Genomic DNA, 27,162 nt, shown 5'->3' with positions numbered 1-27,162 from the left:
TGTAGAATTTCACATTGACAATACATTTAACTCTACACCATGAGTCGTGAAAGTTTTGTTTGTATGTCAGCATTAACATCTGCAAAGTTCATAGCAGACAGTTCATAGATAGCCTTTAAGAAACAATGTGTACAATCCAGAAAAGCTCAGTGGAATTACCCCAAACTGTACTCCCCCACTCCCCAGGGGAGCTTGCTGCCTGTTGCTGCCTGTCCAGGGACCATCTCTTATGCATGTATGTAAGAAAAGCACTCAAAGTTAGTTGGTGTTTATCAAATTACAGGAGAATGTGAGCTTCAGGTGGGTGGGGCCTTACAATTACTATGGTCTGTAACTTAAAAGAAAGAAAGTTTACTTTATGAGACAAAACACTATTAGGAGACCTGGTTGTACAGGTTTTGCGGGTTCTTTCACTAAGGTCACATTGATACAATCTTCCAAGAAACCATTTCTTCTCCATACTGGACCAGCAAGATGTGTGTTCCACCAACTTTATATAAAGTGGTGTGTGTGTTTATATCAAGAAAAAAGCAGTGATTCAGTGTGTTACACCTTGGACCGCACCCAACGTAGATGTTATGGTACTGACCTTGGCTGAACCACACTTTACAAAACTGCAAAAAGTGCTCTTTAACTGATAAAAATAAAAACAATGACACCAACATTCTGAGTTAGCAATATCATTTAATCTTTCCCCCTCAGCTTAGAATCACTGTTGTACATAAGTTACACTTTGTTTTCTCAATTTCACAGGTTCATTTTTTTCCTCTCTTCAAACTTCCAGTTTGACCTCCCTCTCGTATCAAACGAAAAAAAAAAGCAGATTGTATTATACAAAAATGCAAACCAATTTTCACACAGTGAATTCTCTTACAAAGTCATAAAATGGCGTAATAATGGCTACATCCACATTGGAGGAAGATAATTCTAGACATTCCTTAATGGAGTATAATATACATATAAAATTTTCTTGCTGAAATCAAACCTGTACCTTAATTTAAGAGATATTTTACAAGGGAGTAATCATATAAAATAGCCATTTGCGAATTTCCCCAGAAAGTCAGGGAATAAAATGTGAGCCTCAAACAGCAGTAACAGAGTTCAGTGGTCAAGGGTGGGAGTGGAGGGGTTAACTGGTTATGTAAATGAGGGTAGAGGCAGCAGTTCCACTCAGAAACAAAAACACACAGGAGATTGAAATGAACATCTTTGCCATTAACTATATAGTAAACCACCCCATACATCGTCGTATGTCAGTTCTGCTAAGCTAAAGGCGCCTTAGGCTCATTCAGACCTGCAGGGACCTATCAGGTAGAATCAGCATTGTGATAGTTTTGGTTGACTTGCACTTGCACAAAGTGAGAAACGTGTTGAATTAACACCATTAAAAATGTTGCCAATACAAGGAATTATATCTGCCAAATCAAGCTTGTAGGCTTGTAAATTTGTTTGTCAAAAGAAGAACAAAGCTGTTGTGTGAATGTCATTCAGATACTCAGAGCTGTTGACTACACATCAGGTCAGATGATGCATTGAAAACTGTAAGACTTGCAGGTCAGTAAATTCGACGGTTGCAGGAACAAAACAAAAAAAAACAAGAGAAAGGAAAAAGAACTATAAACCCGACTAGGTCAACAACATTTCCTTAAAAAAAACAAATAAAATATACATTTTGCTTTAAACCTTGAGAGATTTGCATTATTGCAGTATTGTATGATATTTCTGAATGGGGAGGGTGTCTATTAGAGTCCATCTGTGTGACTCTAAGTCATGTCAATTCAGTGATAATTACTATTTTTTGGGATCACCTCATGCTCCTACAGTAGACAAGTTAAAGGAGCACTGCAAGAGGATGTAAGGCCAACCTTTCATCAGACTTCCTGAATATCCTCTTGGGGGCAGGGGTGGGAAAAAACCCCCCAACACTTTTCTAATACCTCAACACTATCACCCAGTACAGCACACTTGAGGAAGAAAAAAACAACAAAAAAACAAACTTAGGGTACATTTTCTACAATACAATCTAGCACACACAAAATGTCTCCATAAATTCAATAAATTTTCCGAAGTTACAGAATTTTGTCTTCTTCGGAAGCATAGTCTATAAAGAACATCTTTGTTTGAACACAAAAGATTAAGTGAACACACATCAATGCGCACAGAAGTCCTTCGTCTGGGAAAGGATAAAGTCTGTGTTGGCAACCAGTGGACAGAGAACAAATAAAAAAAAAAAAAAAAAATTGCTGATTCTAAGTAGAGATCATTTAATATAAATGCTGAGCGAGTAAAATAAGAGGTGGCACATTAATAGTGCTTTAGTATATTAATGTATGTATACATACTCATATGTATAAGTGAGTTGTGTACCTAAACAATAAATGTAGCGAGGAGCAGCCAGAGGCTTGAAGTGTGGTAGGAAAATTTGAAAAAGACAGAAAAACCCAAACATCCACTATCATGGCGCTGACAAATTGGAAGAGATGCCCATCAAACAACCCAGATGAGGATGTCGGACACAAAAAAACATTTGTGTCTTGGTTTATTTGACTCATCAGTTATCAGGGATTTGTCAAACTCTTGTCAGTTTCTCAGTACCCCTCGTCTGACCAAAACGAAGGCTCAGCGTTAAAACTAGAACGACTTGACCCAGAGCGTCTCTCCTCTATCCTTCAACCGTTTAAACACAAGGACCCACTCGCTCTCAGCAGAGCTGTAAAACTGTAGCCGATCATTATTGTTTACAAAAAAGGCAAGGAGCTCCGCGAGCTTCAGCAGTAAACAATTAACATGATGGAGAAAGAGCGGTAATAGTGGTAATGGTGGTGATGATGGCATAAAGGTGTGAAGACAGTGAACGGATTATACTAGTCACCGATAAAGATGCTTAAATATATCCAAATCTGCTATTTGTGGACAGCTATTCTTGAAGGCGTTTACCTCTCAGTAACCAACGCTAATATCCTTAGCTGTAAACATGATTTCGAAAAGTCCTGTGCAGCTAAAAACGCTACAACAGTTTTCTTTCTAAAAAGGGTACAAATGATAAGCCTGGGTTTTTGCTCGCAATTCAACCATCTCATCACGAGGACACGTGTTCAACTGAGCTCCGTAAAGCCTTCACTGGGTAAGTCACACCCCCCAAATCGTAACAACGTAAGCATGAAAAATACTAAACAAATTTAAACCCCCCCAAAAAAAGAAGAAGAAAAAAAAAAAACACAAGGGAAGGCAACTTCATAGAAGTTAGGAAAACAAATGACAAGATAATCCCAATGGGGAGCCTTTTGTGTGGCCAGATGAGAAGCTCTGAGGAGGGAAACCCTAAATTTACCCTGACATGTTTACACTCACCTGACTCCCGAGGCAGAAAGATGTACACTCTCTCACACTCAGCTAATGTGCCTTCACCCACCTCCACCCAGACACCCGCCAAAAAAATAAAAATAAAAAATAAAACAACTTTCTGAGTGTGCTGCAAATCGTTAATCGGCCAGGACTGAATGCAGCCCTACGGCACGCAGGCGAAAAGCAATTGCAACCAAATCACATCAGCTCACACCACAACCGAGAGAAGCACATAGTAGATTTCCCTTATAGAAAAAACATCTGGAAAGCTCATTATCAAAAAGGCTTGTTGCAATCTTTAAAACAGAATGCGTCAATTAAATATAGAATATACTGCTTTCAAGTATGAAACAGACATGATGTGTTCATAAAATGCGCTAATAAAATCATACTTCTCATGGTAGGGGAGGACGTGCATATGGTGCAAAAGTGATTTCTAAAAAAAAACACCTCGCGTCTCCGTTTCAGCTGAATACTGTTGGAATACTGTTATTATTTCCCTCCTCAAACCATCTACATCTAGGCGACCACTTTTTTTTTTTTTTTTTTACGATTCTGGGGGTGAGTACCAAGTGACACGCTCGTCCTGTTTCCTCCGATACCTTCACAGATCTTCAGATTGTAATAGAGATTCCTCAGACTGCATATGATGTGAAGCTGTTTATTAATCTGCTTCTGTTTATCTAACCGTTCATCTACATGTATGCCAAAAAATATATATCTTATATGGGGAGAATCAATCAAATAATGAATGAAAATACCACTGTCAACATCACCACCATTTACTCTTCCTAATATATCTATTGTGAGCCTTGTTAATCCGTAGTCCCAGTACAAAAAAAAAAAAAGAAAAAAAATTAACACACACGAGAAATGTTATATGCCCTGGTTTCCAGGCAAGGAAAGTCATTAAAAAAAGCTCATTCACAGAACAAAAAGAAAGAAAATTCATATCACGGCAGATACTGCTCATCTTCTAAATAGAATGGGTGTATGTGTGCCTGTGCATGCTTTTCAACTGAGCATCTTGAGTGTGTGCGTGTATGTATGTGTGTGTGCGTGTGTTTAAGTGTGTGTACTGCCTAAGAGCAGGAATGGACGACGCCATTCTTCTGCATCTCTGAACCAGTGGCACCTGGGTCAGAGCACAGGCTCAGCACAGACGTCTTATTGGTCAGTGACAGCATGGACCCGCCCACTGCACTTTCTTGCAGACTGCTGGAGCCGTTTGACACCTCGCTGAATTCCAGATAGAGAGAGAGAGAGAGAGAGAAAAAAACAGAGTGAGAACAAGGAACACTGGCTAATGGCGACATAAATGTATATTCATATGTTTTTTTGTTGTGTACACTCACACTCACCTAAGAGACAAGATTTCTTCCAGCTGAGTCTTGTGCTCTGGTTGTCCATTCTCTGCAGGTTTCATCTTGTACTGCTGAACATCATGGGCTACTTGGTTTTCCTGGTTTGAGATGGACAAAACATGCTTAGCTGCTGGCCAGACCCCTGAGTATTATTTACAAAATGTTTATCTGATCCAAACAAACACCAATAAGCACTACATCTGTTATTGTTGTATGTATATATGCTCTTGTGCTATTGTTAGGAAGTGCCATTAGAAGCTATATGTTGGTATAACACAGTAATTGTTGGAGACCAAGTGTCCCCTGCTATGATTATCACCAGGCCTTTTTAAAAATCGATAAGCATATATTGTCAGATTTGTCCATCACTACTTACCAAAGCCATCTCACGGGTCCTCTTGCCGATCTCTCTCTCCACCCGGTGGAGCTCCAGGCTCAGCTGTTCACTGGAGACAGCTGTGGTACTCGCTCCCCCTGCTGGCCACTTGGCCTGCTGCTGCTGCTGCTGTTGCTGCTGCTGGGCTGCTGTTGCCTGGCCCTGGTTCGGCTGCACAGGCTGTCCTGCCAACGCACTGGCCTCCCTCTGCAGGAGTAAAGAGTTACTGGCAGCCTGTAATAGTGAGACAGGAAGTGAAGAGGATGAGTTTGCAGTTTGGACACGTCTGGCAAGGATCAGACAAAATACGACATCTGTTATTTTAAACTAGCGTTGACTTCATTTTCATAGTGACTGCCAACTTGATAACTTGACAAATACATAAAACATTAAGTAATCTCCAGAATTCTCTCATTTTATTCTCTTTTTATTTGATAATTAAATTTTTCCAGAATCTTTGAAAATGTGGAATTTATCACACAATTGTTAGTCAGAGATCATACATACCTCCATGCTTCGCATCTGGGTCTGTTGGTTGATCTGCTGGTTGACCTGTTGCAGCTCAATCTTTAACTGTTCTCTGTCTGAGGGTGCCATAGGTAGACTGTGAAGGGGAAAATACAGTGAGAAATTTAAATAACTGCTTTACACTCATCTTTTACCACAAACCTTCACACTGATATTCTCCTAAAAGCCTGACTAGTATTAGTAAGTTAGTAACGCAGGCCTCACCGCTCATTGAAGTGTCCCTGAGAGGAGGAGGCAGCCTGGTGAGAGGGGTATGACGCTCCACCCCATCCTGCATGGCTTCCATATGTGTATTCTGCTGTAGGCGAGATGGTAAAAATCATTGTCAGAATGTTTTCTATTGCAAAATTCTCAACTATTCATCCTTCTTTGTTTTAATCAGTGTGCTATCAGTCATTAATAAGCACGGTGTGCGCGGTCTCTTACCTGACACAGCCATATGTTTAGAGTTTGGGTTCTGGGCGGTAGAGGCCATAGCCTGCACAGGGCCGGTGGTCTGGTAGCCCGTTTTTGAGGTGCGGGAAATGGCACCGAAGCGTGATACAGTAGGCTGGGGGCCAAACGGGATAATGGGGTCATCGTCCTTGACTTCCGCACCCCTCCGAGGAGCCTCCAGCGATGGTTCCCTCAGACCCTTAGCTTCCACGTTCTGACAGATGGAGAGAGAAGGATACAGAGAGGAGAGATTAGAGACGCTGAGGGGACATTTTCCTTTCTTCACTTGTCACTTGATACACTGCAGTTGAACAAACTTTTTTTTAGGATAAAGAGTAGATAATATGTTCGGCACCTCAAACAGCTGAGTTATTAAGCGTATTACAATGTTATGATGCCTTTTGTGTTCAATCAAGACGTCCATGTGAACTCACCATCATCTCCATGGTGCCAGGAACCATAACGTCTTTGGGTTTGGCATCTTTTGTGCCAATGTAGGAGCCGATTGTTTCACAAGACCAGGGGGAGTATTGGCCTGCATAGTCAGACTCTCTGCATTTCATCATTGTTTTGGAGCTCTCCTCACCGTACTGCAGACACAGAACACACACAGACAATGTGTTGTCAATAATACTTCCATGTTTCACGGCCAATAAGTACCTCTTTTTTTTTTTAGAACCATTGCACCACAACATCACTTACAGTGCCTGAATGTTGAATTTAAATGTGTCCAATTTTACAGCTTAATGCTTGTGTCTCAGAGACGTAATGAACAGTACTAACCTCTGGAGGGTAGTCGCTGGGGAAAGGGTGAGAAAGAGTGGGGGAGGCAGCGAATGGTGGAGGGGAGATGACTTTCCTTTCCTCCAGCTGGGATAAGAGCTCCTGCCGACGTCGGTGCAGGTAGTCCAAGCTGGGCTGCGAACCACTATACGATGGTCCCTAAGACACAATAAAATTTATTTTAGTGTTTTGATACTAGGATGGCCACACAAAGTGTTAAAAAGCAAACAGCTAAAATGACTCACCCTGACATAAGCCCTCATGGGTGGAGGCTGGGCACCTGGTGGATAGTAGCCATCTGGAGGGTATCTATCCCGAGCACTTGGCTCCTGGTGGTACAGTGAGTTAGCCTGTCCTGCTGATTGCGGGGGAACATCTAGAGGCGCGGGACTCATTCTGACCAGGCCATCCCTCTGAGATGGGTAAGGCTGCGGGGGAGGTGGTGGGCCAGGGTAGTTCCCGTGGCGGCCTCGGTCATGGTGCGGAGGGTGAGGGTAGGAGAAGGGTGGACCAGAGTGAGGAGCCTGGTAGGGGCGCTCTGGAGGCCCATAGCCCGGGTAGGGGTCCTGGTAAGGGGGTCCTGACTCATTGGGTGGAGGATTACGCATGTAATCCCGAGGAACATACTGTGGCGGCTGTTGGTATGGGTACCCTGAGAAATAAAGGGATTGTTAATGTCACTTTGCTAGATAATTTCAGAGTTTTAAGTTAAAAAAAATATATATATATATTTACCTGACACTGTGGAGTATTGTGGGGTCTCATACTGAGAAGCAGAAGGTGGTGGGCGGGTATCGTAGCACATCTCAGGGAGTTGTGGCTGTGGGTACACTGGTGGACCTCTAGCTACCCCAGTCATGTGCTTCACCCCTGGGAGGTGGTCCGCTGGCATTCTTGGGTGTGCCATGGTATGTGGTAGAGGCATAGGTTTGGGCCCATTGTCCAGGCTACAGACCACAAACATGTTACACCAGTTAATAAAATATATGTGCTACAGAGTGCCAAGAGTCTGCAGGCTTCCAATTCAACCAAAGACTATGCTATGTTAGCTAGACAACTTTACACACAAGTCAAGTATCCTGAGCCTAAAAACTACAGAAAAGAAACACAAATCTGTAGACTTCGAGGCACGTGGTTGCCTGTTCTTTGACGGCCAAATGACTAAATGCACAGAGAATGCTAAACTCACGGATCAGGTGGTGACCCTGGGGCACTGGGACTCCCCCCATCCATCTTGATGGGTTTACGATGGGTTAACAGTTCGTACTGTGTGGAGACTGTGTCGGTGCCGCGGGGAATGAGCTGGGGCAAAGAGGGCACACTGCTGCCATTGGTGAGGGGTGATGGCTTCCGGGTCACTCCTACATCAAGAGAAAGGCCGTCATCTGGCATGAGCCCTCCTGAGCCAGGGAGGCGACTTACCAGGCGCTTATTCATCTTTCGATACCTGACGGGCATAAAATATGTAAGAGGCACCCAAAACTGCAATATCTAATGTACACTTAAAAAAAGGGTAAACAGTGCTATGTGTTAATATTTGCCAAACTCACTTCTCCAGTTCTTCCTGAGAGTGAGCAAAGGTACAGCTGGCTCCGCGAGGACAGCCTCCCTTCTGCTTCATGTCACGACACATGTAGGTCTTGTACTTGCTGTGCTGAGGAGGCTTAAGAGAGACACCAAGTATTACTAAAACAGACGACACGTTATCTTTTTGTGCCATTCTGGTTAAGGCGCAACACACAGAACTGAACATTAAAATTAGGGCTGGTGATATGGACAAAAATCAATTATCGCAGCATTCAATTTGTATTTCTACAAGCCTAATTAATGAATAAATGTTGGTGGTCGGTTGGATTATGATCTCCAGTCCAATGGATAGACTAACCTGTTGAGGGTCAGCTCCTTTCTTGCTGTGGTTCTGAATGAAGTCCACCAGTCCATGCACCACTGTTTTCACTGCCACCAATCCTTTCTCAAGCTGCTCCCATGTGGGAGGGGGAGCATCTGCGTGGGAAAACAAATAGAGGTGTGAGAAAAACAGACTTTTATCTTAATATTTCAATTGATGGTACTGGGACCACAACTGAGACCACAAAGTACCAGCTCAGAAAACAAACAACTTCCTCCAGTGGGAGGCTGAAGGGCTCAGGGGGGTCAGTTACAAATCAGTAATTCTGTGGCTGGAGTTTTTAAAAAAAAATTGCTACTCAAAAGCCCTGAGGCTGGATCATCTTTTAACTGAATGACAAGTCAAGTTTAAAAAAATATATATATGCCACATTTTCTCAAGAAGTCACACTTTTCCAATCAGACTTTTGGAGGACATTATAAGACTTCTGGCCCCCAGATAAGTTTAATATATGGTAAGCTAAGAGGGGACTCGAGGTCACAGTTTGTGACACCGCATCTAATTCACTTATTGATTTATTCCTCATGTCAATACAAAACCATGATTCCTTAAGTTTCTTACCAGGACTGGGATCAATGTTGGCCAGTAATTCCAAGTGTGGCCGCAACCTGTTGAGGTTGGCTGGATCTCCGGTCCTCTGCAGCGCAATCGTCAGCTCCTGAACACTCTGAGCAAAGGACGCTGGGGTCTGCAGCTATTCCAAAAGCAAGGGGGGAAAAAAGGAGTAAATGCTTTAGTAGGCTTATGGCAGACATGATTTATTCTGTACCAACATGGAGCAAAACAAAAATCATCTATGTACTATTAGATGTCAAATAAAAAAACATGATATAGACAAAAAAAACACACCTTATCAATGATAGACTGCATGTGTGACTTATGAGATTGATCTCCATATAACAGAGAAGACCACTGGTCAGGTGCGATGCGCAGCCCACCCTCCATGGCAATCTGAACTATCTGAGAGTCGTGCTCGCGCCGCAGAGCCTCATAAGTGCGAAACTCCTCTTTCAGCTGCATCAGGGATGAATCTTCATCACGCTTGGTCACCTGGAGCCACAGAGGAAGAAAGAAAGTTTGTTTTCGTTTCTGGGTTTCACAGCTTCTTCATAACTGACATGCAATGTAAAATCTCAATTAGGGGAACTACACTTCACAGCACTGGATATGATTATGATCAAGGTCAGCCTAATACTGAGGCTGTGTGCCCTGTTGTGGATCACTACATGCCCATGCGATGTCAAAAAATGAATAAATAAGAAACATTTTTATCTGGCTCTCAGTCAATGACATACCTTGAAGCAGGAGGCCCTGTAGAGGAGCTGCACCACATGGCCTATGCTGGTCTTTGAGGCCTGCGGAAAGCGTGGCTCAAGCCTCTGCACTACAAAGAGAACCAACACCTTCCTGGACAGAGCAGAGCCATCTTCTAGAGCGAGAAGGACCAACTTTAGAGCTTCCTCCTGCATGGCTAGGGGAGAAAAAACACAATACATTAGTGACCAAAAGCAAACACGGGTGATACACTTCTCAAAAAAACAAATGGATTGGTCTCACTTTGCAAGTAATGGCAAACTACCTACCCGGGCCGAGAAACTGACATCCTCGTGCACGGACAGCAGCCCACAGATTGGAGGAGAGCTGCTGCGGATTCTGGTGCTGCAAGATGAGTTCAGTCACAGTTCGCTCACCCAGAGAGCGGGCAGCTCTCATGGCTCTAACACGGCCCTCCTCCTCCACCAGCTGGCAGTGGACCAGAGTTACCAGTTTCCTCTGCATTGGTCGACTCAGTATGCTCTGGGCCGTGCTGCTCAGACCCACACCTGATAAACCAATGGAATAAACAGCTGTCAGTGACAATGAGGGTGCATCAAACTTATTAAAGTAAATATGTTTACTTGATTATTAAGAATCTGTCTGACCAAGTGTGCAATTATAAACGGCATTATTAGTGCACTCCCAGGACATTAGAACATCCGTGCGGGTGCTTTGAGCAGTTAGACTTTCCATACAGCACATTCATATGTCAAACAAACTTGATTGATATGCACATGGCTCATGTACTTTTCCGTACAGTAACTTTCACCTCTCTCAGTTTACCGTAACTACTTCCCCTTTTACAAATCTTCCACCACAATAAAATCTCTTGAAAAATCTGAACCGCTAAATTATTTAAATCATCAGGAAACTACGCTGAAAAAAAACAAACAAACAAAAAACCTGCACACACAACTCACACCCGATTACACAGATATGCTCAAACTAAAAAAAATAAATAAAAAAAAGACTTAAGACTGTTGTCAAAACAAGATCAAGTTCATTTCTTGACATAAAAAATGTGGCAGGTTTTGTTTCAAGCACCCTACGTGACCACGTGAGCCTGCAGGTTCAACAGAGTCACTGTGCTGAATATTGTTGTTGAATTATGACAGGCGGAGTGAAAAAAATAGGAAGTAATATTTGATCTAATTCATGAGTTAAATCATTTCCTCATGTTTGGATGAACCACAGAAGTTACTCAAGTTTCCTGTCTGAATGCCTCATTTCAACAGTTTCAATAAGAAGCACATTTTCATCACTCAATCATATAAATATATAAATCATTAACATGGCTGATGATCATGGAGGAAATTGCTTTAAGTTTTCACGCCTAAGGTTTTGTCATGAGGCACAAAGGGTGCAATGATCTATCAATATAGAACGGAAACAATTACGACCTTTGAATGGTTTCAGCATGTGATGGCGGTATTGACCACACCACGTATGGAAGGCCCCTTTTGGCATAAAATAGTATTTCAGTTTAAGATAATGTCACAGCAACACCATACATAGTAACATATTTAGTTAAAGCTGAATAAAAATGGCACAATATCAGTTACACATTAAATAAATGTCACACTTTCGCTACAATTCCTTGTTTGTAATATTATTATTGAATTATTACTGTATTATTTTGTTAATTTAATATACGATTCACAGATAATCACTTTTAAAAATGTATATGTTTCTATAGCACTATACTATATCAACAGATAGTTGTAGAGACAGTTCTGCTTTTCTGTTTTTAATGACTTTCAATGTTGAATATAAAACTGTCAAGATTACAAATCAAATTAGCGGATTTAAATATTAATATATATTTTTAACTACACAAAATATGAACTACAGCAAAGTATTATACTAGTTTTTATTATATTATATACAAAGTCAGAAAGGTGCATATTTCTATATCTGACATATTGTTGGTGTAATTTATGCCTCTTTCGCGTGGAGTTGTGTCAAAGCGTATTTACAACAAGAGTCAATTTAAGGACACGGATAACGTCATGTTTTCAGACCAGTTTATGAGTCAGTGCTTTTAAAAAAACGTCTCAATGGAAATTACTGATTCCTTTTTTATGACTTTTGTTTTCAACCTGTTTCTTGTTCTTGGCATGACTATGACCCTGCAGAAAACAAAAACACGTGGATCCTCTTTGAAAAGGGAACAAGGCCACAACCATCTATCAGCAGTATTCTCACATGTTAGACCGCACGAATGCCAACAATAGTGTGCACTGGACTTCCCATGCTGAAAGCAAACCTCCAGAGTTACACGTGAAGGCAGCAAAGTGTCAACGGACAATAAGAAAAAGGGTAGAACAAACTATAAAAGTAACAAGCGTGTGTCTGTGTGTTAACTACCTCGAGTGTTGCTGAGAGGTTTGAGGTAGAGGGCCAGCTCCTCCACACACTGCCTGGCCTCCTCATAATGCTGCGAGTCCTCTGGACTGGTAATCAAGGCAACTGGCTGAGCCTTAGGAACCTGCAGCAAAACACAGAGAGGGAAACAATTACACAACGCACAGCTGAAACCTTTAAGAACAATAATATCTCAACAATGATGTAGTGGAGTACACAGTCATGGTTTTCTTTTTGTTGTTTTATATATTAGCTAAAACATCTAAACAAAACTCAATGTACCACACCTCTTTGTGTCTCTATCTTTAGAAAATAAACAGAAACTTTTTGACAAACATGGACAATTACTGCATTGTACTGAAAGCTTATACGCTCTACATTCTCTGCATGGTGAACTGCACCTATCCCAGGTGACAGGTTATCACAATTATAAAAGAAAGCCAGGACAACAGAGAGAAAAATTTCTTATCAGTATTTTCATGCACAGGTTGTGGAACTTAAACAACCACTGGCATCCATTGAAACTATTAAAATAACTCAAAACAACTATCATCATTTTAAACATTTTGCTTTAATACTGAACAAAATGACCTGCAGCTCTTTTTCTCTGAACAACACTGGAACAAAACTATCATAACAACTTTCATTTCTATGAGGGCACATGAATTTGATTGGACATTTTACTCTACTAACCTACATTAACGGAAATACGCAAGGCACTCAGCTCAAAGACATCACAGCCAAGACTTTATCAGACAATCAACAGACTCAAAGTCAATACACTGATGTTTATCCATTATTATACAGTAGGTACCTGGAAACTTGGCTAACAAAGCCAAAACACCATTAGATGTGCCTCACCCTGTTGGACAAAACAGATTTACTCATTGTGCCAGCGCTCAGCAGAGCAACAGAATTAAAGCCGTTGCTCAACGACTGGAGCGTGACTCATAAAAGGAATCTCCAAGCTCTGTGCATCATGTAACAGCCTGCGATTAACGCTCTAATAAGAGTCCATAAACAGTAATAATTACACAAAACACCACGCTGTCAAGACCCAAATTGTATCTTAAAATGTTCCACTACTCAAACATGAGCTGTTATCCTTGCATTAACAAGGATGCGTGCAAACACACAAAGACGCGAGTCTCACCTGGCCTCCCACCAGTTGCAACAGGGCCGTGTTGACAGGTAGCTGCTCGATGTCTGTGCTGATGGCCGTCTGGTCAAAGGGACAGGCCTTGCGGTGCAACTTGTTCAGGCACATCTTGCAGACAGTATGTCCACAGCCCAGGCTGATGGGCCGGCGAACAGTCTCCTCGAACGTCTGCGTGCAGATCGGGCACAGCAGGAACTCCGTCCATTGTGGTGCTTGCACTGGCATGGTTATATGTTGACGGGACGAGTGCGTACGTATGTGTGTGTGTGTGTGTGTAAACGTATGTAAGCTTTAACACAGAGAAAATATCAAATAATATATATTTATATATATGGAAAGATTCCACTGGAATCAAGATTTTTTTCTTCCGAACTCAATCGTTCTTAAATGTTCTCACACATTGTGGATTTTGGATCACATCGCGTGATGAATACTGGAAAAGAGAGAGAGAAAATTAAATTAGTGCAAAAGTTTGAACATTTTCTGCACACAGGTCATCATCACAGTCCTCTTTGTGTTATATTACAACAGTTTCTGAGCAGGTTTAAAACAGTGGGGTGTTTTTTTTCCAGACATTTTACTACATTTAAAATAAAAAATATATCATCTATAAAGTCCAACTGGCTTTGAATACACCGAGTCTGCTTTGTTCAACCGTGCCACAAAACAGAATAAAAAAAGAAACAAGGTGACACAGCACATATTTGTAAGATACTGAGGAAACAAGCGACGGAGAAGGATCAAAACAAGGACTGTGTGGCCTACTTAGAAGAGCTGGTTACCACTATGACTATGGACAAAGGGTCCCAGAGAGGCTAACAAACCAAGTCTATGTTAGTGGACCTGAAGCTAACGCTTGCCAACACGGTTAGGCGACTATTATCGCGACAAAACAACAATTTTATTTTATGGCCGTTCGTGTCTGTAACTGCTGCTTCATTACACACACCCCGTAATGTTTTTATAAACAACAAAACAAAAAAAGATACGAGGCGATGCGTTGGCTCGCTAATCGTTGGGTAACGTTAGGAAGCTAAGCTATGGGTGGCTAGTTTATGCTAAAGGTAAAGCTAGCGAGCAAACGTCGTCTGATTTAAAAACAACAACAACAAAAAAAACAGTTGGTTAATAAGCGAAAACTAATCACAGCTCGGTACGTGTTGCAGGCATTATTCAGAGAGTGGCTGTGGATTAGAAACGAGCAAAGGCTTGTGAGAAAATAAGTTACCATCTCGTGTGTTTGGTCAAGGAAACGATAGCTAGCTACACGAAGAAGCACAGTGACACCAGAAAGTGGAGCCGTTTGACTCTCAGCGAGGATTATGTAACGCCAGCGTTCAAAAAAAACAAAAAACACCCAGCTAAATCCAACAACTGCCTTTAAGATTGTTTTCCCTTTCACTATATTTTAATTCAAAACGTCCAAAAACTCTCCACAGGACGGTGTTTTGGTCACATTTTTCAGTAACTCTTTTCGTCACACACACACAAAGCTAACTAGCCTCCCCTACTAGCAGTTAGCCCCGTTAGCTCGCCCGTTAGCCACAGCTAGCCACAGCTATGCGTCGTTAGTGCGAGTTAAATACAAAAATAAAAATATATGCAACGTCTCACTCCGTTTCCCAACAAATACGTGCTCGGTGTCGATGCTACTCACTCATTCCAAAAGACTTGGAAGATTTTCATGTTTCTGTAGGAAATTGTTGCGATATTTTCTTGCCATGTCGACTGTGCAGCTAAGCTGCTGCCGAGGTTTGGGGAGGGTGTCAACTCGACAACAGAGTCGCTAGCCGGTTACAGCTAGATGGGCAAGATGTGTGTGTGTGTGTGTGTGATCGCTTGTGTGTGCGTGTGTGTGTGAATGTGTCAATGGCGCCATCTGGTGGCGTTAATCCGCATGCACAGCCACAGCACAACATTGAGCAGCAATCTGCCAGAGTCTGATCACATCTGGGGGTGGTGTGTGTGTGTGTGTGTGTGTGTGTGTGTGTGTGTGTGTGTGTGTGTCCATGAAAACACACACGCAGTGAAATAGAGAGGGTGAGCTGTGATGAATTGAGACAGAGGGAGGAGGAGGGATCAGCTGTATTGACAAATAAGAACCAGCAGTTGTTTTTATGATGCAGTAATTTGGCCTATATTTCTCTCTCATAGCTGGTGTCTTCATGTGTGATGCATCGACATGCACAGATGAAGACAAAGTGTGGATGTTTCATTCACACTGAAGCCCATTAAGATTTGTTTATTTTGTTTGTCGGGAGTCGGTGCGTGTGCGTGTGTGATCTGCACTTACGCAACAGAGAGCTTCAGTCGGTTAGCGATGCAAGAACGAAATTAAAGCTGGCATTTTTTTTATTCCATTTTTGTCTAATCCCACTGATTTCTGAAGGGATTACCGGACCAATCATGACAGAGAGGCCGCTGACACAGTCTGGACTGGGAGCTGCTGTGTAGACGGTGGAAGAGTGGAAGCTGCACAGCACAGGACGATGATTTGGAGCAACACTGAAACATGTTATCTGGTGTCCTCCTTTGATTTTGTTTTTTTTTTAGCCGGAGGGGAAAGTTGCTCTGTCTTCTTGCTTATATGAGCGACCAACCTGAGGATGCACGCTGCAGGTTTTAGGAATGGACTGCAACTTGCATGTGTGCACTTGCACATGAATTTATGTTCAACTTTGGCATGATGCTCAACGCTGCGATTTTGTTTTAAAGGACATCATCTTTGCTCAATCTCCAGGTACATTATTCAGTGTGTGTGTGAGAGAGAGAGCGTGTGTGTTGCCTATTTATGTAACTAAATCAGTCTCAAGTAAATATGTTGTAAGGCTTACTTTGATTATTTTTAATAATAATGATTTGTTAATTTTAATGGGTTGCTTATGAAATAGATGACTGATTTGCAAAGGGCAGGTTTTGTTTTTATTTGTATTTTGATTTACACACATGTATGATATTGTTTATCAGTGCAGGGGCTCAGTTGCAGGCAGCAGTTGCTTATTCTCAATCTGAAGGATTATCCTGTGCACTGCAAAGTAATCAGTGGATAAGGCAACGTGACTGAATCCACATTACATATCTCCTCACCGGGCAGATCGCATAGTAGGCGGTAACAGAAATGTAGTACACATGTAAGAGACGTGCTTTTATCTTCACGCATCTAATCAACTTTTGTTATTTTGTTTTGTTTTTTTATCTGTAGGATCTTTCTGGACTTTCTGTGCATGAACAGCCAATGGAGGAAGAAAAAGTGGTTGACAATATCCAAGCACGATCCAGTTCCCCTGTACCCGTTGGGGTTCCTATTAACTGGGGACTCATCACTGGCCCTGTTCAGCCCCCAGTACCCTCTCTGAGCACCCAGCTTCTTCCTCCTCCTCAGAGTTCAGCTGTGCACACACTACAGACCAAGGTAAAGACAATCACACAGAGAAGGACACGAGGGAAAGACAAAGAGAAAGAAAGAGAAAGGTTGGACACAGAGGTCTCGGAGAGCAGTCCAGTTGGACAGATTCCATCCGAAGTCCTTCTCAGACAGAGGCCCAGGGGAAAGGGTCAGGTATCTCTGCCTGCCATCTCCTGGAGATCAGGCGCTGCAAAAGTCTTGAGCAGTAGTGATGAAGAGGAGGAGGTAGAAGTGCAGGTGAGGTTGGACATTCACAACCCTCCAGCTGAAGTACGAGGAAAGCAGATAAGAGAGGAAACTGAAAAGGAAAGGTCAGAAAGAAATGAGGCCCACCTATGTGGGCTCACGGGGGGCACAAGTCTGGAGAGTCTTCTGTCTGATATCTCAAGCAGCAGTAAGGATGAACCATCACCTCCGCCTCCACTACCTGTGCTCTTATGCTGTCCCATCACCACCACCTCTGCTTCTACAACCTCCAATTCCTCCTCAACATCTTCCACATCAACCAGACACTGGGCACCACCCAAGGGCTTCTGGAGAGTGGCACGCCCTGAAACATTGCTTCTAAATGGCATCAGCCCAAACAATGTACCATCCACTTTACCTTTGAAGGACTACACTCAGATAGAAGTACCGACAGAGCCTCAAAGGAAGTCCAAACCAACGGAAACAGGCGGCAAGAGCGATGTGGTGGATGACAGTGACACATCCTCAGAGTTCAAACACTCAGACAGCTTGGAGTGTTACCTGGACAGATGTGAGCAGAAAGAGGCAGACAGCAAAGGACTGTGCAGTTCAGACAGCTGGGAGAGCATGTCTTCACAAAGTGGGGTGCTCTCCAACGACGACAAACTAAAGGTGAAGCAGAGGGCTTACGTAAAGTTACAGGAACGACAGCCCAACTGCAGGGAGGAGAGAGAGCAGAGTGGAGGAGAAAGTGACGACACGACATACAGGGCAGATAGTAAAGGTAAGTCTCCTGAGAGAAATGTGCTCAATAATTAATAGGTGAAACCACATATAAGGTAAAAGCTTGACTTTAGGCCTTGAGAGATCAACTTGGGAGTGTGTCAAAGAGAAGATCCCTTGTCCCTAACTTAAGAAGGTTTTATTTTTAGTTTGTTGTTGAAAGGGTTGTATTACAAAGAAGGACAAAGTGTTGTGAAGCCCCTTACTGTGACATTACACCTACTGACTCTTCTCTATTGCATTCTGTTGTGGTTCAGTCATAGTCTTTTTGATTGCCATTTGTGACTTCCCTGTGCAGTGTAGTGAACACTCTGAGCCGGCAATTGCTCCAACTACAGAAATTTCTCTAATTTCAAAGCTGATGAGGTCTGTTTCCATAATGAGGAGAGAGATAAAATTCAGGTCAGAGACTCAGAGATAGCATTTACATATTATACAGCTTTTAATGATGTTGATATTTTGCCTACTTAGAATATTTCTGCAACAATTTATTCATTAATCAAGCCTTTGTCTCCTCCTTATGATATTACATAGAAATGCAGTATGTAACCTGGCTGATTCCCACTGTTGAGCAGATGTCAGATGTCCAGATGTGCATGCCAGTGTTGCTATTATTAGCAGTCAGAGCTGTGGGGGGAAGTGTCCCTGCTTTTGTTTCTCTGTCTGTGTCCTGATGGATGTTCCTATGCATGTACGGTGACAGATTAAGTATTTTTCCATACTATGTATTAGTAAGACTATATATGTGTCCTCTGTGTGTGTGTCAATAGCAATGCAGTTGCAGTGCAAGACACACACGGGTAAATCCATGATAAATCCATGATGATCAGGTGATTTTTCCCTCGTCTCTGGAAAATCTGCCTTTATCTCTCTCTCGGAAGTTGCATAACCTGTGTTTTTGTTGACTGACACTTAGGATGAGTCAGGGATCCCATGAGACTGTCAATGGATCTAAGGCTATGAAGGTTTATGAAAATCCTTATGGTCATACAAAGAACATATTATTTTAATACTCTGTCCCTGTGAATCACATTCTGGCTGATGACTCTTTTAACAGTAATGCTTGCCTTGAATGCTGTTAGGTGTAACACACTGTGTTATATGGATGGTACACTAGATGAGCTAAATGCAGTGGGAAACAAATACAGCAAGTTTTGGAACACTTCTATATTCAACCTATATTTTCATCAGATGTGCTGAGATTTGTACTTTTCCTGTTTTATACCTGTCACAGGTGCCCATGGGGGGTCGGACAGCTCAGACCCAACCATTCTCACTCAGGAACTTGAACCCTATCTGAGGTGAGCAATGCAATGCTTCTTTATGTGCTTGGCAAGAGTGGTGACATACAACTCTTATGCGCTATATATATTCTCTCCTCATAAATTACACTCTTACAGCTCCACTTGTGGAAATTTAGAGTCTAATGTTTTTGATATCCCGTTAGCAGACAAGCGTCAAGCAAGCTGCCTCATGCACAATCAAAACAAACATTGTCATAGCAGGGTTAAGAGGTGATGCAAGCATATCAAATACTGAATGTATACATACAAGTACGTACATAAGTACTCATGCAGAAAAAATGTTCCTGTCAGTGTTTTACTGTTATACATTTAATGCTTTGGGATTAATATCACTGCTGCATTACTATTGTTGCATTTACTATTTACGGTTGTGTTCATTTTAAATCTGTTGGGTAGTTTAATCAACTGGAATGCAGCAGCATCAGTTTGTAGTGCAGCTGTCCTGCCAGAAACGCATATCTCTAAAAAGTCAAATTCCTCTCTATATACACTGTTGCCCATAAAGTTGGAATAATCTTGTTTTCAGACACATTCCTCTTTTTATTCCTATTTATACACATCAGGTTAATTGTGGTGTATTTTGGATACGATATGTTTGGAAGAGATTGACCAATAACGTTTTCATACTACGCACTTTATCTATCAAGACTAAATCACATTGTCACAATCATTTCATGAGAAGAGGTAAACATATTTTATTACAACTTTATGGGCAACAGTGTATTTTTCAGAGACCCCAAGGTTTTTTTGTTTTGTTTTAATAGATTAGTTTAGATTAGTTTAAGAATTAGGAGGATTATCTAAACCTATAAAGGAAGAAACCTTACTTATTCAGTTTATCAGAAACATTCAAAATCACCAGATTTGAAGATACATCGTTTGCATGTTAGTAACTAAAGCTGTGAAGCAAATGTAATGGACTCATAATACAATATTTGAGATGTAGTAGAATAGAAGTATAAAGTTACATAAATGAAAATATTCAAGTAAAATTTCTCTAATTTGTACTTAAGTATAATACTTGAGTAAATATACTTAGTTACATTCCACAACTGATTATGAAGTATTATGATGTTATACTGCAGAATAAAACAGCTGCATTTGGTTTACCTGAAACAGGCTGCTTATTATATTGTGTTTGTCAGAGTTGGGATGACATGACAAACTGTAATCTATTGAAATACAATACGCTCTCCTCTTAACACCCAGGAGAGAATGAATCACACTCAGTCCATTACAAGGATAATCCACATGGCTAGTGTATCATGCTATCTTTATCACTGGGCCTAGGGATAAAGACAAGTACAGACGATGAAGCACAATGCAGAGCAGCTAAGCTGCTGGGCGTGAGTGTAGATAGATGGATGACGTTTCTCACTGCCAGGGCCACGCCCCAGTTTATCTATCTGATATTACATAAAGCAGCTTAAGAAGACGTAGCTCCGTTCACTCTATGTTAAGTCAATCTATGGGGAATATTATGTCACTGGATATGTCACAACTCACTAAGTTTTACACATTTAAAGAATTTTGTGAATATTAAATTTCACTATATAGCCTTGTCTCATCATTTCCCTTGCTGTTTGCCGCTAAAATGATAAAAAAAATCTTCCTGTTTTTCTTCAGGTCACTTCTTGTAATCAGTGATGATCTTCCCCTGAGCCCAAGACATGAACAAGCCAAGCTTCTCCTGGAGCGAGCACGACTCAAGGCTCGCTCCAATCACATTAAAGGCGATCGCCCCAGCAGACGCTCCCATTCTGATCAAAGATCCACCGTGTAAGTTCTGCTTCTGTGGGCTATGACATCTTTGGCATCTGTACAAGTTAGATGTTAGAGACTGCGAATGTCCCACTTGTGCCCCCACAGTTTTCCATGTGCGTGCATAGGATTGATTCTGTGGTGTGATAACAAGTTCCCTTTGCTGTCAAATGAATAGCTTTTCTGCAAGCTGCTTTATTGCTACGACTCTCTCTCTCTCTACATTTCAGTTATAGTTATTCTTTCTTAGTTTCCCACCCTTGTGTCTGCCTTGTTTCTTATATCTCTCTATTTTGTCTATCCTTGTCTTGCACTTGGCCTGTTTTGGCAAAGCTAAAGTTGCATAACTGAAAAAATAAGTTGAAACACTGGAACCTGACTGTGATCACAAACACAGAGTTGGCTTATCACCAAAAGTTCTTGTTTTGAAAATGCCCACATCAACATACTTAGTTGCTGAGAGATGGCTGACTTTCAGTTTCACTTTGATGCTCATTTCCGCTTTCATTTTGCCTCACCTTCATGAAATAAAACATTACAAATGAGTTGTAACTCTCTCACAGACAAATTAAAATGTCTGTAATATAGACTTCTGTGTTATTTCTTGCAGAAAGAAACAGCAAGTTGAGTCTCCCCATTCGTCGCCAGTACATAAAGCTGTTCAAACCAAAGAAGATCTTACAGCTCAAACTGTATATGGCTCCCTCCTTGTCCCCAACAAAATAGACACTTCCCCTGGTGACCATGGTAGTCGATCCAAACGGTATGGTTGTTCACCCACACGGGTACGCTTTGAGGATGAATCAGAGAAAGAAGCAGAGTCCCGGTACTTGGATAGAGTGAAACAACGTGGCAGGCCTGGGATGCCCAAGACCAAAAGTAAAGGAAGTAATACAGATTCAAGCAGTAGTGGTTCAGAGAAGGGCAAAAGCCATAGAAGTGTCTCCATGCCACCTTCACAGAAGCAAGAAGATGTGGTTGTCCGCGGTGAACCCACAACAGTGATTAGAGAGATAATAGTGCTGGTGAAAAAATGTGAGGCATGTGGATCTGTAGTCAGGGAACCTCAGCCTGCCTCTTCATCATCAGATCTACAGAACACTGAGCCACAGCATCCGGGCAACCCTGAGGACGTGAGAGACTCGGTGCCTCCAAACAAGCCAGAGGCAAGTACTCGTCCCAAAGCTCCTCTAACTGTCACTTTTGCTGGCGCTTTTGTGCTGGGAAAAAATAAACAGAGTAGAACAGGGTGGAAATCATCAGGGTTTGGGAAACTTAGGAGAAGGAGCAGGAAAGGAGAGAGTCGACTTGAGTCTGGCCATGGCCCTTACGGTCCATCATGGGCTCACCGGCGTAACTCAAACAGGGTTAACCTGAGCAGAGCTGTATCCTTCGCCCCAGGTAGCCCCATCAATCTAGAGCCACGTTTGCTGGAGGCTTCTGGTGGACTGAAGGAATCACCTGCCCCAGCGCTGCCTATTAAGTCAGCCCTAAAGTCAAGTTCAAGAAATCGCTCTGCTGCAGGTCAGTCCACAGTTCAGTTCCAGATTACTTCAAATCAGGGAGGTGAAGGAGGATCACAGCACTCTGCACTCCTGGAGTCTCCTGAGGCAAGAAGGGAGTCTCCAGTTACTTTAATCCAAGGAACCCCTGCAACAAGCAGCCCGGTGCCCTGTATCAGGCCCTCAACCCTGAGGTACTCCCCAGCCCGGCACAACTCGGACCTGCCAGCTGCTGAAATCTGGGATGCCACTCCAGATGGACAAGGTGAGTGAGTGTTCAATTTCTCTGGAAGATTGCACAAAAAGTAACTTAAGTTAGTACCATATTGTTCTACTGTGTGTTCGTATGGGAGGATTCATTATTCTAGAAAAGCAGTGATGGAAGTACTCTACTCTATTTCTTACCTAGTAATACCACAGTGTAAATGTACTGTAAAAAGTCCTGCATTTAATTAAGTGAAAGTAATATCAACAAAAATAAAAGTACTCATTATGCAAATAAGAATAGAAGAATATAATTTTATTGAACACTGTAGATTCTACACAGAACAGACGAAAGATTTTGACATCAATTCGGTAAATCCTTTTCTACCAGCAGGTCTGAGTGGGGACCTTGGCTCTGTTCCCGAGTGTCGTCCTGCTCTTCGTGGCCTCGGTATGTCTCGGGCTGAAGACCTCAGAGCAGAGCTATTGAGAGCAGAACATCTGAAAGCTGAGGCCCTATGGGAGGAAAACTCTGACGGGTCCAGGTAAGCCGAGATAACAACGCTCTGTCATAGCTTTGACAATAAATCCTTTGACCCCACCAACACTGTTCCCAAAGGGACTTGAGTGTGCCAGACTGGTAGCAGTTGGCAGATTAAAACCCTGACCTACAGTCCACAGGATGTTATTGCTAACAATATTCAATGAACATCAAGACAATCATGCCCTCTTCTGGCAATAAAAAGCCTTACTTGTTAAGGCCATTCACAGCAGAGTGATAAAACCATTCACAAAATAATCATTCTTTTGTATACATTTCTTTTCATATTGTGTTGATTGGTAGTAGTGTAAATGCCCACATTTTGAGTATACATTAATATCTCATAAAAAAAAACTATAACTATATAATAACTCCCCTTTTACAGAAAACTGGATGGACGGCCAAAGCTCTTCTTGCGTCGCTTCTTTTCCTCCATTGGTTTGAACAGTGTTGGCAGACTAGTGAAAGGGGGCAGATCCAGCAGTATGGAGCAGCTCAGTATACCCACTGCCTCCAGGATCAGCTCTACTTCCTCAAGTCCCACACGCAGGCCACAACCTACCATTCAGAGGACACCCTCACTGCAAACCCTGAACACGGTGAGCAAACATTTTTCCATGCCATGTGGTGTTTATTTCAGGACTTGTGTGTTGCTCTGACGCTGTCTTTTGTTTTAGTTCACAACATCAAATAGATGCCATTTTTACCTCAAAAAGGGAGTCCATAGGGGGAAAACATCTTATCCTTAAACGTTCAGTTCAGCTTTGAAGTACCTTTCACTACTTATTTGTCACAGTGGACCAACCAAGGCTTTGAAGTATTACCAACCATTCTGCCTGACACTGGGAGCACAAATAATGCATTCCAGTTTGTTCGCGTTTCCTTCCACTTTCTGTGGATGCCAGCCTTTTTTTTTCCCTCTTGGCAGCTGTACTAAACACAACACACACACACACACACACACACACAAACTTTATGCTCCAGCCAATCACAGTGTCTATTAGCATAATGTGTGTTTGGTGCCAAACATGTACTTGTTAGTTTTAGAAGGATATCAGAGCCAAAAAGGTACATTTCCAAAAGCTGATCTGGTGAATTTTAGCCAATATAAAAAACTTGAAAAATGTGTTACAGTGTCATATATTTACCACTAGGTGCTGCCACTGGCCCAATTGCGCAAAGCCTCCTCTGTGCAGAGTTTAGAGAGAAGAACAGAGCATTCAACAATACTGGGAGAGGTGCAGATACCATACGGCCTGGCACCCAGGTACACATCAAAGCAAAATAAAGTGAAACATATGTTACATTGTTTTACATATTCGGTTTACTCGTGACTACAATTTCTCCCATTACAGCCCCGGTAGCCCTCAGCTGGAACTTCACAGGGCTCTGAGTGAAGATATACTTACCTCTAGAATTGCTCGTCCGGTGGGCCGGGTCACACACGCTTTCCCTGATGGGACCCTCCTCCTGGAGCTCGTTAGACCCCCAAACGGTCCCTTTGGTTTCGTCATCTCAAGGGGCAAAGGTCGACCAGATACAGGTAACATCGTGCTGTTATTTAATTTTCGTTACTTTATTTTCTTAGATAATAGACAGGTTATCCTTCAGTGATATACTGTTAAGATTGAATAAAGAGAACAGAAGAGAACGAGAATGAAATTGAAATGTCATTGTTCAGATATAGATTTTCTTTTGGCTTTACTACTTTCTAGTGTCAAACATCGTCAAATACATCATCAGGAAATACCATACAAATTCAAATTCATAATTAAAATGTGTAAAAATGTGTGTCCTAGTAGTGAAGCTATTTTATGTTAGTTATACTTTTGCATATATCTGTTGCATGGTGCATTAAACATAATCTGTTTCCCTTTTCCCCTCTTCCCCTGTTTCCTTCCCAGGCGTATATGTAGAGAAAGTGGGTGAAGCAGGTGGTGAAGGCCCCTATGTAGGTCTCCTTGGCATTGGTGATGAAATTCTGCAGGTGAATGGAGAGGCAGTGGCTGGTCTCAGTCTGGAGCAGGTGACGCGGCTAATGACCCGGGAAAGCACCGCTTCTCTTCGGATCATGCCAGCAAGACGTATCCAGCGCTGACTGTGAAGAAAGGCATGAAACAGACGCGTTTTTGGATTATAATTCACCACTGCCATTCAACTGTTGATGGACTGTAACCTGTGGTAGATGTGAGATAGTCAGTTTATATTTCACCATGCATATGGTGACAGGGTTAGAGGTTCATTTCTCTTTAGTGCACACCCATGGTAAACAATATGACAGAGCAAGGGACTCGGAGTACAACTCCAAATCAATAAACCAAAAACCAAATAATAAATATGAAGCCAAACAAATCCAGCAGTAGAGAGGACTACACTAGCTAGAAACTGGATGTCATATGTTGTTTAAGACTAGAAATACTGATTCAAATCCAGCATGACTGCATATGTTTATTTTTTATGGTCACATTTGGATGAATAGGGATATTTTCAATCATGAAGTAACTGAATTTAGTCCTGTCTTAAAAACAACTTGTATTTTATTTTGAGTTTATTAATTGTTGTGACAATCAAAACAACTTTTCTCACGTATTAATTGTGATTTAGTTTGTTTGTTTTGCACCAGCACCTAAATATTTAATGAATGGAACCATATTTTGTCACATATTTAAAATGTTATCTATTGCCATTCATCTCGTCGATTATTTCAGATGCCATCTTGGCCCGTTATACCATCAAACTAAAGAGCTATCTACACAAGCACAAAAAGCATTTATTATTATTAAAAAGAAGAATCCATTGAATTACAATGGATTAATTACTTGTTCTATGAATCCCATTTTCCTGGTGGAGGATCCCTTCATTTTACTTGTGCTGTGTCACCTATTGCCCCATGAGATTGATACTGGTTTGCTTCTAAATAAAAAATGTTTCTTATTTTGTCAAACTTTTCTTGTTGAATCTAAGTCATTCATTGATTATGCACAAATCATGTCATACACAACTACAAAACCTTTACAAATATATCACACTGAGTCATTATCCATGCAGTTAGATGCATGAAGATGAATTAAATATTAAAACATAGAATATAGTTTCCCAGAAAATTAAAAAAGCATCCAGTCATCCTGCCATGACCAATTAGGCCTATTGATTTGCAAATTTTAGACAATTAATTTGAACCCAAAGTTAAACTCACGAGTCAAAAAACACGGACACAGGTGCTGTTTCCTTAAAGAGGCTTAGTTCGTGAGCATGTTACATCCTGCTGACATGCTCACGATGTTACCAGGATGTAGGATGATGGTCGTGACTGCTGCTCAACAGGTCTGTTTGGGTCGTGACTAATTGTGGGGCTCCTTGCCCCTTTTAAACATTATAAAAACATCTATCTATCTATCTATCTATCTATCTATCTATCTATCTATCTATCTATCTATCTATCTATCTATCTATCTATCTATCTATCTATCTATCTATCTATTTGACTCAATGTATTGGTTATTTAAACTCATATTTTTTCTGACCAAAGGGAGCAAACGCTGTGTCGAAGATCCGTTATTAGGATGTACCTGCTCACCATTTAGGCTGTCCTGAATGTGCTCTGATAGCGTGCTGCTCTTTTATCTGATGCCACCAGGAGCCGATACTCCCTTTATCTCCCCCCAGCCATGACTCCCAGAGGACCCCGGGGGAACCGCCGTCCAAGCCGCACCCCCGCCCTCAACACATACAATGACACGCAACAGCCCGTTCATTTATTTAATTATTTACCTATCAATCGATAAATACGTATGTCCCATTCAATTAAGGCATCGTTATCAGGATTACACCCTCATCTTTTTTTTCCCTTTTTTTCGGACCAGTACAACCTGCCTCAAGACACAGAAATGGATAT

General features: G+C 41.8%; 2 protein-coding genes and 1 long non-coding RNA gene across 6 annotated transcripts; 1 reads left to right on the top strand and 2 right to left on the bottom strand.

The window, feature by feature from the left end:
• Positions 1–664: 664 nt before the first annotated feature.
• Positions 665–15,358, bottom strand: rc3h1b (ring finger and CCCH-type domains 1b). 2 transcript variants are annotated; one of them, XM_010752641.3, is made up of 20 exons: positions 15,238–15,358; positions 13,575–14,013; positions 12,425–12,545; positions 10,324–10,563; positions 10,036–10,211; positions 9,590–9,790; positions 9,302–9,434; positions 8,717–8,835; positions 8,382–8,494; positions 8,021–8,278; positions 7,567–7,778; positions 7,077–7,483; positions 6,832–6,990; positions 6,483–6,638; positions 6,040–6,262; positions 5,818–5,911; positions 5,593–5,689; positions 5,086–5,319; positions 4,707–4,807; positions 665–4,584 (listed from the first exon to the last, which is right to left on the bottom strand). In XM_010752641.3, the coding sequence occupies exons 2-20, from the start codon at positions 13,803–13,805 to the stop codon at positions 4,428–4,430; spliced, it is 3,432 nt and encodes a 1,143-aa protein (XP_010750943.2). In that variant the 5' UTR covers positions 13,806–14,013; positions 15,238–15,358; the 3' UTR covers positions 665–4,427. The 2 variants fall into 2 exon arrangements, with proteins under 2 accessions (XP_010750943.2, XP_019117662.1); XM_019262117.2 differs by having other exon boundaries at positions 5,818–5,908.
• si:ch211-13f8.1 (Hypothetical protein) lies at positions 14,198–26,213 on the top strand. 2 transcript variants are annotated; one of them, XM_027285680.1, is made up of 11 exons: positions 14,198–14,447; positions 15,970–16,320; positions 16,783–17,956; positions 19,190–19,256; positions 20,886–21,038; positions 21,631–22,787; positions 23,118–23,271; positions 23,653–23,866; positions 24,422–24,534; positions 24,623–24,810; positions 25,172–26,213. In XM_027285680.1, the coding sequence occupies exons 3-11, from the start codon at positions 16,816–16,818 to the stop codon at positions 25,363–25,365; spliced, it is 3,381 nt and encodes a 1,126-aa protein (XP_027141481.1). In that variant the 5' UTR covers positions 14,198–14,447; positions 15,970–16,320; positions 16,783–16,815; the 3' UTR covers positions 25,366–26,213. The 2 variants fall into 2 exon arrangements, with proteins under 2 accessions (XP_027141481.1, XP_010750954.2); XM_010752652.3 differs by lacking the exon at positions 14,198–14,447 and having other exon boundaries at positions 15,438–16,320; positions 23,121–23,271.
• Positions 22,684–26,831, bottom strand: LOC113747139 (uncharacterized). 2 transcript variants are annotated; one of them, XR_003463371.1, is made up of 6 exons: positions 26,464–26,831; positions 25,095–25,365; positions 24,677–24,885; positions 24,416–24,455; positions 23,115–23,209; positions 22,684–22,808 (listed from the first exon to the last, which is right to left on the bottom strand). It is a non-coding gene; the product is annotated as an uncharacterized LOC113747139 (long non-coding RNA). The 2 variants fall into 2 exon arrangements; XR_003463370.1 differs by lacking the exons at positions 22,684–22,808; positions 23,115–23,209 and adding an exon at positions 23,688–23,825.
• Positions 26,832–27,162: the final 331 nt, after the last annotated feature.

This window comes from Larimichthys crocea, chromosome XII (genome assembly GCF_000972845.2).
Source record: "Larimichthys crocea isolate SSNF chromosome XII, L_crocea_2.0, whole genome shotgun sequence".
In the NCBI taxonomy this organism is placed as follows: domain Eukaryota; kingdom Metazoa; phylum Chordata; class Actinopteri; family Sciaenidae; genus Larimichthys; species Larimichthys crocea.
This window is presented reverse-complemented; position numbering and strand designations above follow the sequence as displayed.